Source organism: Rana temporaria, chromosome 1 (assembly GCF_905171775.1).
Source record: "Rana temporaria chromosome 1, aRanTem1.1, whole genome shotgun sequence".
NCBI lineage: Eukaryota > Metazoa > Chordata > Amphibia > Anura > Ranidae > Rana > Rana temporaria.
In genome coordinates, this window is record NC_053489.1 from 140158983 (window position 1) to 140172497 (window position 13515).

General features: G+C 40.4%; 1 protein-coding gene across 5 annotated transcripts in view; it reads left to right on the forward strand.

The window, feature by feature from the left end:
- Positions 1-13515, forward strand: part of APC (APC regulator of WNT signaling pathway) — a 167037-nt gene that overhangs the window by 138434 nt on the left and 15088 nt on the right. For all 5 annotated transcript variants that reach the window (XM_040343463.1, XM_040343453.1, XM_040343480.1 and 2 more), the window contains 4 exons: positions 6008-6106; positions 8941-9319; positions 12706-12801; positions 12888-13027. In XM_040343463.1, the coding sequence (XP_040199397.1) occupies positions 6008-6106; positions 8941-9319; positions 12706-12801; positions 12888-13027 (714 nt within the window). The remainder of the gene's footprint in view (positions 1-6007; positions 6107-8940; positions 9320-12705; positions 12802-12887; positions 13028-13515) is intronic.

The window sequence follows — 13515 nt, forward strand, 5'->3', positions numbered from 1 at the left end:
TTAGTGGGAATGGAGCCTTAGGGAATGGAAGAATATAAGAATGGTGAAAGATTTTAATCTAGCAATTTACATTAAGGGGCTGAAACCTGTGTGAAAATTGTGCATTGGCTCCTTAACCACTTCAGCCCCAGAAGAATTTAACCCCTTCTTCACTAGAGCACTTTTTGCGATTCGGTGCTGCGTCGCTTTAACTGACAATTGAGCGGTTGTGCGACATGGCTCCCAAACAAAATTTACGTCCTTTTTTTCCCACAAATAGAGCTTTCTTTTGGTGTTATTTGATCACCTCATTAGATTTTTTGCGCTATAAATTAAAATAGTGAAAATTTTTGAAAAAAAGTATTATTTTTTACTTTTTGCTATAATAAATATCCCCAAAAAACCTATTAAAAAAAAAAATGCCATAAGACTATATTGATTGGTTTGTGCAAAAGTTATAGCGTCTACAAATAGGGAATAGTTTTATTGCATTTAAAAAAAATATATATTTTTTTTTTACTAGTAATAGCAGCGATCTGCGTTTTTTTTTTTTTTATTTATTTTTTGTGACCGTGACATTGCAATGGACATATCGGATTCTTTTGACACATTGTTGGGACCATTCACAATTATACAGCGATTAGTGCTATAAAACTGCACTGATTACTGTGTAAATGTGACTGGCAGGGAAGGGGTTAACACCAGGGGGCGCTGAAGGGGTTAATATGTCCCCTAGTATGTGATTCTAACTGTAGGGGGAGGGGACTCACAAGGGGAGGAGACCGATCTGTGTTCCTCTGTACTGGGAACACACATCGGTCTCCTCACCTGACCGCACCGTGGATCTGTGTGTTTACACACACAGATCCACAGTCCTGCCGTGATCGCGGGTGCCCAGCGGACATCTTATGCACGCGATGCTGCAGGCGGCGCACGCCCCCTAGATGGCCATGAAGCACAGGACGTCGTATGATGTCCACCCAGGATGGGAGATCCCATCTGTGGATGTCATATGGCTATGGGCGGTAGGGAAGTGGTTAAGAGGAAAAACAGGGTTACCACTTTTGGTTCTGTTTTATACCAGATTGAACTTGCCGTTTTCACACTGAAATAATCAGCACTTTGAGCTCACTGGCAGCCTGCCAGTGAGCTCAAAGTAGTGCTGGAGTGGCAGGAGTAGTTGGTGTGTGTGTATAATACATTTTTTATATATATATTAGAGAGTGTGTGTGTGTGTGTGTGTGTGTGTGTGTGTGTGTGTATGTATGTATGTGTGTGTGTATATATATATATATATATATATATATATAGTGTGTGTATGTGTGTGTGTGTGTATATATATATATATATATATGTGTGTATATTTATATATATAATTTTTTCCACATAACTGTTTAGACATTTCTCAAACTGTGATGTTATGTTGCAGATAGTTTGAGAAAAGAAGGCATTGCATTAATACACAGGGGTCCTTCCTGTTACTCTTGTAGAAAGAAGGGATGTTCTATTTACATGATGGGTGTAGTGGGGAACAAAAAGTAAAACAAATCCATCTTGTGTCGGTGATCCTACTTGTAGGAGGTGTGCCTGTAATAGGAAAAGGGCCATATGGCTTGTGAGGGGTATGGGAGGAAGCCCCCTCCCTCCCTCTCAGGCTTATCTCATTATCAGGATGGTGCTGGGAAGGTGTGGTCCTGTTTACAAACCTACAATTACAGACTTATTGGGGAAAGCGGTGCAGGAAGCCATGGGATTGTGCAAAGTATTCAATACTGACGTCCGTCCAGTAACAGGTGAATTTTGGTTCGGTATGGCATGTTGGCAATTAAATAAGCTCATTAATGTAAAGTTTATTTCTTAAGTTAGACATGTACATTATGTTATAACTTGTAATGTCTCTAGCATATTCTTTGTGATGATCAAATGGGAAAAAATACTCTGAGAAACATGGTAAACATGTTCAGTATGTCGGTGCATACAATTCTGTAATTCATAGATTTGAATCTAGATTGTGTTCAAGCCACCACAGATTTGGATAGTGTTTGTAATGGTTACTGTTTGTTTTGTTAGTGATGTTCTAATATCATTTGCTCCTTTCCTGTTTGAATAATGTTTGGAGCCAGATGGCTGCTGGCTGGTACTCGGGCCTTTCATGGGTCATCTGGGGAATATCCTATTCTATGAGTGCTGCAGGGGTGGAGAAGGTTAATCACTGAATGACTTAATGGATCGAGTTGTAATCCTTTCATACCCCCTGAGATTGAGTCGTATGTGTCTGTGTGCCGGAGTCCTAAATATTTTATGTTGTCCTGACATGTAGAAGTGTCCTTCATTTTCTGTGTATAGTGGAGCCAAAACTTGATATGGTAGGGACCGAAATAAAGTCAGCAAACAGTTAGAGTATGTAAACTCAACATTTCTTATTCCTGATACACGCTCGCTGTACCATGTACTTGTATGAAAAATGATTCTGTTACCTTTGTATTGCTTCCTTTGTGTGAAATTGCTGGTGTTCCTGCCAGTCCCTCTACTTTCATATTAAAAACTGACCAAACTAAGCAGGAAAACACATCCTTGGTCAGTTCTTTAGCTCCTCTCATCCAATTATCAGCCCTGTCTCAAGACACCCCCCCTGCACAGCCATTCACTGGGAAGATCAGTGTGCTGTTGCGTCTCCTCAACCAGCTCTTATGCAGCTGAGAACAGAGGAAATTTGATCACTTATTAAAAAAGAAGAAAGGTATTTATGTTTGTTTTTTTGTAGGGCTGTTACTGAATAAAATTTTCGTGTTCGATTAATCGATTATTTTTTTTAATCGATTAAAGCGGGAGTTCACCCGAAATTTTTTTTTTAACATTAGATTGATGCTCATTTTGTCTAGGGGAATCGGGTAGTTTTTTTAAAATCGAAGCAGTACTTACGGTTTAAGAGAGCGATCTTCTCCGCCGCTTCCGGGTATGGTCTTCGGGACTGGGCATTCCTATTTGATTGACAGGCTTCCGACGGTCGCATACATCGCGTCACGAGTAGCCGAAAGAAGCCAAACGTCGGTGCGGCTCTATACAGCACCTGCGCACCTGACGTTCGGCTACTTTCGGAAAATCGTGACGCAATGTATGCGACCGTCGGAAGCCTGTCAATCAAATAGGAACGCCCAGTCCCGAAGCCCATACCCGGAAGCGGCGGAAAAGATCGCTCTCTAAAACCGTAAGTACTGCTTCGATTTTAAAAAAACTACCCGATTCCCCTTCACAAAATGAGCATCAATCTAATGTTAAAAATGTACTTTTCGGGTGAACCTCCACTTTGATCGACTAATTTCGATTAGTTATAACGCACATACAGATCCAACTACTTTTAGCGGATCTCCTTGCAACTCTGCATTAGTCAGTGGTAAATGTGTTATACACTATATATACAATCAACCGACACTAGTTGGTTTCCACATTCCATGACTTAGCTTCACAGTTTACACAAATACGTATTAGATTCAAACTGTAGCACTGACGTAAGTAATTTTTCCTTATTAAACTTTAACAAAAACATAAACAGTTTAACTTTAATTATAAAACTTATCTAGTACTGTATATTGATTGTCCGTCACTTTATAGTAGGCAAATAGGCATCACTTTAGCCAGTCACGCAGACATACCAGAGTGTTTACATTTTCTGGAAGCAGACATGATCGCATTTTATTGATAATATACCCTGAAGAACTGAACAGTCTTTCGCACGGAACAGATGTTTCCGATACACAAAGAATTGTCTGCACAAAACTGCTTAGGACAGGAAAACGATGGTTATTTTTGCCCCCTTCCCCTGATGGAGCCTGATGCATCCTCCTGCTCCACAGATGCAAAGGTACCCCAATCCAATGGGTGCAGTTTGCTCGCATCCAGCAGGGTAAGTCTCACTGTCCAGTGACGTCAAGAATTTTGATCGATCAAAAAAATTAATCGAAGAATTAATTTTTAATTTTCCCAGGCCTATTTTTTTGTTTTGTTTTTGTTTTATATCTATACACACAATAAAAGCTGACATTTGTAAGCACACCTTTCAGTGTTAAATTGTTTCTTGACCTTGTAACTTCTGCTTTGCCTGGACTGCTAAAAGGAAGTTGAAAAATAACAGACTTTCTGGCAGGATCACGAAGTGAAAATAAAGGCAAAAAGACTTTAAAAAAATGCAGCCACAACATCTAGGAATTGGAGAGCTGCAAAAATATTGCTTTAGGCCTCATGCACACAGGAAAAAAAGGCACTTTTACAAGCATTTTACTTTTTTTTTTTTTTTAGACTCTAAACTCACCTCTGCACACGTAGGCATTTACAGGCCTATTAGAAGAGGAGCATTTGGAGGCTTAAAAAAAACCCTTGCACGTTTGATCAGAAAAAGACAAACTCGCCTAAACGTTGTGTTTTTTTCGTGCTTAAGTGTTTATTCCAATGGCCATAATAAATTAATATTCTGGCCAGTGGAATGAATGAGCGCCCAAACGCTTGATGCTTTTATGTAAACGCATATGCAAAATGTGGCTTTAGGCAACTTTTTTTTTTTTTAAGTTGCTTTGCCCTGGGGCAAAGGGGAGCAAAAAAAAAAAACCTTAACCACTTGCCGACCGCCTTACGAGTTTTTACATCGTCAGAATAGCATGGTTGCGCAAATGGGCGTATATATACACGGCCCCTTTCATTTGCCGCCATGTGGGCGTGCGCGCCTCCGGCAGCGTGCTCGTGAGCTCTGTGACCGTGCCCGCGGGACACGTGGACTCTTTCCGCCGGTGTCCTGCGATCGGGTCACAGAGCTGAAGAACGGAGAGATGTCGGTGTAAAATCAACATCTCCCCATTCTTCCTGGTGACATGTCACTGATCGTCTGTTCCCTCTCATCGGGAACAGCGATCAGTAACCTGTCACTCGTAGCCACGCCCCCCTAACCATTAGAATCACTCCCTAGGACACACTTGACCCCTTCAGCGCCCCTACAGGTTTTCCCCTTCACTGCCAGTGTATTTTTTACAGTAATCGGTGCATTTTTATAGCACTGATCGCTGTAAAAATGACAACGGTGTCAAAAGTTTCAGATGTGTCCGCCATAATGTCGCAGTCACGATAAAAATCGCTGATCTCCGCCATTACTAGTATAATTTTTTTTTTACATAATACTATCCCCTATTTTGTAGACGCTATAACTTTTGCGCAAACTAATCAATAAAAGCTTATTGTGATTTTTTTTTTTTTTAACAAAAATATGTAGAAGAATATGTATCGGCCTAATCTGAGGGGGGGGGGGTTTGGATATTTATTTTAGCAAAAAGTAAAATATTATTATTATTTTATTTTTTTTTCAAAATTGTCGCTCTATTTTTGTTTATAGCGCACAAAATAAAAACCGCAGAGGTGATCAAATACCCCCAAAAGAAAGCTCTACTTGTGGCAAAAAAAGGACTTACATTTTTTTTGGGAGTCACGTTGCACGGCCGCGCAATTGTCAGTTAAAGCGCCGCAGTGCCGAATCGCAAAAAGTGGCCTGGTCTTTGGCCAGTCAAATGGTCCGGGGCTTAAGTGGTTAAAGGATAACTTCACCTTTTAGGAGTATGTTTAGGGTGTAACATGCAGCATGCTCCTATTCACTCACCTCCTACCACCAGCGCTCCCCGCTCTGTGACAGCAGGTAAGGGATCTACTCACCGAACCCACTGTCACAATTTTCAAACATTGCGGCCATACGGGGCTCCACCTACACATCCACGTCCTTCATTCACAGTTTAATTTCATTGGACCCGTGCATTCTGTGGACAGGAGTGGCTTTTTGGTAACTATTATGCTAAAAATAAGCTTTTCCTTGGTCACTGCAGTTGAGTTTGTACATGTTGTTGGTGATTGTAGTTCATGTAATTGGTCAACACAGTACAGTGGTATGTTTGATTAGTTCAGTGGTGCTTTTTGTAAGCTAATAAGTCTTGAGTATATTAATGCTTTAGGAAATGCATCCTATTCACATTTTCTTTTTGCTGTATGTTTATAGGGAACAACTCCTCGAGTGGATCATGATACTACCAGTGTTATGAGCTCTAACAGTAGCTATTCCGTTCCTCGAAGACTGACTAGTCATCTGGGTACCAAGGTAAATATAGAGTCTTTTTCCGGAAGAAGCCTACACTTCTAATGAGCAAGAGATTAAGGATACTTGCACACAGATGTATGAACCTGCACTACATACACATACAAAAACAGCTAGAAGAATTTTTACGTAAGTGATGGTGGCATATGCATGCAAAAATACTGACTAACAACGCAGATTTTGTTTTATCTATACACAGTGCAGAAAAGACTCAAGAAAGCTGTATGGCATTGTTAACTTTTATTTGTGCTCAGCTGCCAAGCTTGTGGCATTTGCCCCACCCTGCTTATGTTGAATAGTTTACATGTAGCTCATTTGGTATGTTGGGTTCCGTTCTCCAAGATGGATTTTTTTTTTTTTTTTTTAAATAATCAACATGTCATACTTGCCTGCTCTGTACAATGATTTTGCACAGAGCAACCCTGATACTCCCCCTTTGAGGTTACCTGCTGGCACTCCTGGCTCCTTCTCTCCGGCAAGTTCTCCCATAGAAAGCTATTTGCTATGGGGACACTTGTGCGGGTTCGATCATGAGCCACGCTGCCGCAATCCATACACATACCGTGGCTGGGCTCCACCCCCTGCTCCCTTGTCACAAGGATTTGTTTGACAGGAGCCAATGGCTCCTGCTGCTGGCTCCCTGTCCTGTGAGGGGAGAGTGAACAGAGAGACACTGCTCTCAGATACAGCGATAGATTGAGATTGGGCTCAAATAAATATTTATGGAAAGGGTGGGGGGTGGATCCTGATTTACAAAAGTTTTTTTTTTTTTACCTTAATGAGATATGGGGAAAACCATTTTGGCCATGCATCTGCTGTGGGTCACAGAAGTGCACTTTGTCACCCCTCCCGACCCTGATTCAGTCGGTAGCAGGTTAAAGCCCGCGGTCATCTGATGTCAGAGAGCCAATCCAGGCTCTGCAGGGATCCTGATGCCTGACTAACAACTGGCTCACCCGCTCTACAATACTGCTTTCCAGTGAGCACTGGAGGGGAAGAGAACAAAGCGGTGACTGTCAGTTGCCACTCTGTGCTCAGAGGGGACCAGAGAACTGATCAGAGGTCTGTGATCGCTCAGTTCTCTGTGTAAATCCGGTGAGGGATAGCTAAAGCATCAGATTGATGCTGTAGCCCTCTAGGTTACTATAATTTTTTGGACTCCCACATTTATTTTTTAATGCAGAAAACGCATTAATGTAATAACAATAAAATTAAGCCTTTAGAACTACTTTGATGGTCCTAAAAATGTCCAGTTCACAATCATAAATATCGCGTGTGAACATTTTTCTGCATTAAATAATTATTTTACCCATTTTTTTTTAATTTTTTATTATTTTATATCACAACGTATTACTTTATCTTAAAGGACATCTTTTTTCTGTTCTCAATAGACACCTTTAAAAAAATGTCACCTGCTAGAAAGTAATGTTTGACAGGCCATACATTAATGAATTTTCTTTCCTTCAACCACAAGTTGAAGGAAAGAAAATTGCTCAATTCCCCCATGAACACATTCAGTGCTGACAGAGGAACCCCCCCAGTTTATAGTATTCTGAAAGCAGGAGGTTTCCCCGCCATCAGAATACAATGATCACTGCTTGCGGCTATAGCTGCCGTCGCTGTTTGAAAAATCTTGACAGGCTGTTCTGAAGTCGATGGATTCATACGTGGATTGAAATTCAGCCATTTCCTGCTAAACCGGACAAAGTTTGATCTGTCTATGGTTGGCTTTAGTTTCTTTTTCATTGATTTTGTCGTGGCAGCGGTTAAATAGCACTAGTAGTGGTGAAACAGTGCCACTTACAGGGCTGGCCAAATAAAGCATGTTATGCACTTTTTTGAATTGAGCCTTTAGAGATATGAGATATGTAGGGAGCAGTAACAAGAAAATAACTGCTGGAAAAAATGAAGAATAGCCTGTTGTATTTCAGTTGGTGCAAAGGTGTTGCTGCCGTGTACAGCTACGTGTCACACTTTTAGGAATTTCTGCAGATTTTGTTTATACAAAGGCAACATGCGTTTATTATCCACCTTTATTCAGAGTAAGATGTTTGTATGTCATATTGGGGTTGATTTTCTAAAACTGTAGAGTGCAGATGTGCATTATGGCCAATCCACGTCTAACTTCAGCTTGTTCAATTGAGCTTCATTTCAAGACAAACAAAAAAAATGGACGCCGATTACTTTCTATGACCAGCTGCACCAGATTTTGCACTTTACAGTTTTAGTAAATCGACCCCATAGCATTGTCCTCTTTTTGCACGCACTTCCAATCCATTCTTCCCCTGTTACACGTCTCAAAATAAACTGGAAAATGACTAGTTTGCTCACTGTCTTCCTGTCTCTGCATCTTAAGTTCCAGGCAAAAAAGACTGCAAATCAATAACGAAGAACCTGCCCTGAAAAAGACAGATTATTTTACCTAGTGTTTTGCAGAGTGATGTACTTTAGGGGAATTTGATAGTTGTGGTTTTTTTTTTGTGTCCAATTGCCTTTTTAGAGAAATAACTGGTAATCATTTACCTTTTTTAGTGGATATCTGCTTCATGTCCCTCTGCATAGTTAAACAGAGCAGTTATTACCTTTTCTCCTCTGGTAGGCAGTAATGTTTCACTGTGCAGACATTCTCCATCTTCTGATGAATATAGCAGCCAAGATGGTGGTATGTTATAACCACATCCGGCCTAGTTGTGAACTGCAGGTCTTGTAGACCCGGGTACATTTTACAAACGCACATACACACGCTCGCTATATATACACAATATGGGAACAATCCATTTATTATTGTTTTATGGGAGCCTTCTATACATTCTTACAATATAAATATCTCATTGCAGGTGGAGATGGTATATTCTCTTCTTTCTATGCTGGGTACTCATGATAAGGATGATATGTCCCGTACACTACTAGCCATGTCAAGTTCCCAGGACAGCTGCATAGCTATGCGCCAATCTGGATGTCTTCCTCTTCTCATCCAATTACTTCATGGGAATGACAAAGACTCCGTTCTGTTGGGGAACTCCCGCGGAAGTAAAGAGGCCAGAGCTCGTGCTAGCGCCGCTCTTCACAATATCATTCATTCCCAACCTGATGACAAGAGAGGGCGGAGAGAAATCCGGGTTTTACACCTCTTGGAGCAGATCCGAGCCTATTGTGAGACCTGCTGGGAATGGCAAGAGGCACATGAGCAAGGCATGGACCAGGACAAAAATCCAAGTAAGCAAAGTTGACACGAAAATTATTTGTGGCATATATATTTTCTGTTGCCAACTGTGTTCTTTATTTTCTATATAAGTACTAATACGTTTTGGATAGGGGTTACAAATATTTCTTCATGGTTTTCCTAATATTATGTATGAGTCTTTTATGTATAATTCTTGTTTGGATAGCTTCAAACTGAAAAACACATGCACTCCAAACAGCTCTTCTCCATTGCCATGTGAATCCCTATTGCCAGAGGCAAGCTGAGCCGTCAACACTTAATAGCCAGAGACAGAGGAAAGTCGTATTCTTTATACATAAAAACAACATTTTATTACATTAAAAAAATAAAAAACATTCAATAATTTCCCTAGGGCAGAGACTGTGATTGCCTTGCTTGTGGATGGTTCAAACAATAAATAAGGACTTTAGTGATATATTCTATGTGCACACTGGATATATCACAAAAGTCCTTGTTTATTGTTAGTGAATCCAGGGTCCTGGGATTAGTAACACTATCTGGTCTCCCACAGTACAACCATAAACTGCTAAATACATTTTCTCATCGACAGTATATAATAGTTTTAGAACTTCTATCAGGGTCTTGGTAATACCTGTAGGAGGAGTTTTCATTCTTCCCTGACTGTCCTATGGGGCTGCATGATCCCTGACTTTGTCTGGACAGTGCTGATTGGCCCTATAACAATCACATGTACCCTCCCAAGAAGAAAAAAAAATTCTCAAGCAATTCACACCAAACTGAGTATGTGCGGAGTTCCCCCAAGGCTCTGTACTATGAGCAGATGGATTGGGGGCAGTAAAAGAAGAGGAAGATTTGAGAAGACAGGATCAAACAGACTTTTTACTCAATGCGCAGGATTAACCACTTTGAGTATGACAAGCATGCGTTACTGCATATACAAAATGATTTTACTGTTGAGGGTTTAGAAACACTTTAAACTATCCATAAAGAATGCAGTGACGGCTCCTGCCCTACGACTGCCATGTGACGCTTTTCATCCAGTCAGGGCTTAAGTGTAGAGATTGGGAACGAACAGGAGGCGAGATAACTGTTACAGCTGGTGCATCTTAAAGTACTATTCAGTTTTTAAAGGAGAATATCATACCTGTATATACTGTTTCATCGTAATGGTTCTCAAATTATGCATTTAGAATTATAATGTCTACGAAAGAGAAATAGTTGAAAGCACAATTTAAATGTACATACATATATTTAAACTCTATTCTTTATAAATCATAAAAACAATTTTATTACATAAAAAAATATTTTTTATTTTAAGGTACTTAGACATTTTTAATTAAAATAATGACAGTGCCACCATCCACATACAGAAAGAGATGGGACAATGTAAATTAAACAGTGTGTGTTTAGTATCAGTTTGAGCTTTAAAGGAGTCCTTTCTAAACATTTTAGGTGTGTGTGTGTGTGTGTGTGTGTGTGTGTGTGTGTGTGTGTGTGTGTGTGTACTGTGACCATTCTGGTACCAATGTCACTTTTCTTGTCTGGGTTCTCCACAATAAAAGAGTTCAAGAAGAGCCAGATAGTTGAGTGTAACCTTGTAAAACCTATGATAAATTTGGTAACTTAAAGCGGGGTCCCACCCGCGATTATTTTTATTTTTTTAAGTCAGCAGCTACAAACACTGTAGCTGTTGACTTTTAATAACGACACTTACCTGTCCTAGGCACCCACGATGTCGGCCCCCCGAGGCCGATCCCTCGATTGTGGCAGGTCCCGGCACCACCATCCTCACTAAGGGAAACGGGCAGTGGAGCCTTGCCGCTTCACTGCCCATTTCCTACTGCGCATGCGCGAGTCGCTGTATGAATGGGTGGCTGCTCTCTGGGATACACACAGTTCCCAGAAGGCAGCACGCCCCATTCCCCAGAAGACAACGCGAGGATGAAGACCAGCCTCGGACTAGGAAGAGGCAGATTAGGAAGATCCGGCCAGCAACCGCAATTTATGGTAAGTAAACTTTTTTTTATTTTCATTTTTTTTTCAATTTTTTGCAGCTTTTTGGTGTAATGTTTTTTTTTTTTTGTCAGGGTTGACCTCCACTTTAACCACTTCCCATCCTGCGTATAGTCATATGACAGTCGCAAGGTTTCTCTGCCATCCCAGGCGTCCGTCATATGGCGTCCTCCGCCTCCCGGCCGCTAGTGGCGCACCCACCGCGTCACTTAGGAGCTGATACGTGTACCTGAAGCCTGCGATGTCCGCCAGCGATTGCTGGTCACAGAGCAGGGATGTGGATCTCGGTGTAAACTAGGGCCGAAACAACTAATCGATCGACAACGAATCGATTATGAAATTAATCGGCCAGTGACAAAATGGGGTTAAAATAAAACTAAAATTAGCCCTTTGTAGTACAAAAAGAGCAAATCACTACTGTAAATATTACTTTCACTGTCCCACAGTAAAAAATGAACCCCTTACAGTAGCGATTATTTGATGATTTTTTTCAGCTGCTGCGTATTTGGAAAAGGCAAGGACTTTTTTTAAGGCAAAATGGTGCTATTTTGTTTTTTGGTTCAATATACTTCAATGGAGAAGCTGCAGAAAAGCATGTCATTTGTTTTTGCGACAATTTGTGTTTTTCATCTGCCCAACAACAAATTGGTCAAACATGTAAAAATGCAAATCACATTAAAATTACCCTTTTTTTTCTTTCTTTTTTTTTAAGGTCATTAACCGATTAATCAAAACAATAATCGGCCAACTAATCGATTATGAAAATAATTGTTAGTTGCAGCCCTAGTGTAAACACACAGATCCACGTCCTGTCAGGGGAGAGGAGACCGTTTGTGTGTTCCTTGTGTGTGTATATAGGAACACTGATCGGTCAGCTCCCCCAGTCAGTTCCCTCCCCCCACAGTTGGAATCACTCCCTAGGGGTAACACAATTAACCCTTTTTTCTCCCCCTCTAGTGTTCACCCCTTCCCTGCTTGTGTAATTTATACAGTAATCGGTGCATTTTTATAGCACTAATCGCTGTATAATCGTCAGTTTTCACAAAAAAGTGTCTGATCTGTCCGTCGCAGTATCAGTCGCAATAAAAAAAAGTCCCAACCATTGCCAGTAAAAAAATAAAAATAATAAATATGCCATAAATCTATCCCCTATTTTGTAGATGCTATAACTTTTGCGCAAACCAATCAATATACGCTTATTGTGATTTTATTTTTTTTACCAAAACTGTGTGAAAGAATACATATCGGCCTAAACTGAGGAAGACATTTTTTTTTTTTTTAAATCTGGAAATTTATTATAGCAAATGATGGCCAAATCTATTAAATCCTGAGTTCTTTGCAGAGCCTTATGCCAGTTAACGTGCACTGCTATAGAAAGTCTTGAAAACTTTTCCTTCATTTTCAGTGCCTGCTCCTGTGGAACATCAGATTTGCCCAGCAGTCTGCGTACTGATGAAACTCTCATTTGATGAAGAACACAGGCATGCAATGAATGAACTTGGTAAGATAATGTGCAACCTTCCAAGACTTTGCATCCAAGCATGAGCAAAGGTTTCTGAGAGTAACACTATTTTTGTTTCCAAACAGGGGGATTGCAGGCTATTGCAGAACTACTTCATGTAGATTGTGAAATGTATGGACTTATTAATGACCACTATAGTATTACACTTCGTCGATATGCTGGGATGGCATTAACGAACCTGACTTTTGGAGATGTAGCCAACAAGGTAGTATTTACTTTTTTCTGCATAATTGTCTAGATTCAGAAATTGTGTAGATACTAAAGATCACACATTTCAGTTTTTATTTTCAGTGATTCATTTCTGCACTCTAGAGCAATGTTTCTCAACCTTTTTTTCAATCAAGGTACCCTTGAAAAAAAAAAATTTGAATTTTAATGCAGAAAAAAAACACAATGCATAACCTATTTTTTATTTTTTTTTGTAAAATATAAAAGTTGAGGTTACGCCGAGGAAATGTTGCGCTTTAAAATTGCACTCGACCGTGCAGCGGTGACTATATAAATTTTACTATCCAAAGGCAACGCTTTAAAAGCCTTTATAGGTTGCCACTTTAGATTTATGGAGAAGGTCTGGTGCTAGAATTACTGCCCATGATCTGACGTTTGCGGTGATACCTCACTTGTGAGACAATCGCTGTTTGCGTGCGTGTGGACCAACACGCGTTTGCCTTTGTGCTTGGGGGACGGGGCTCT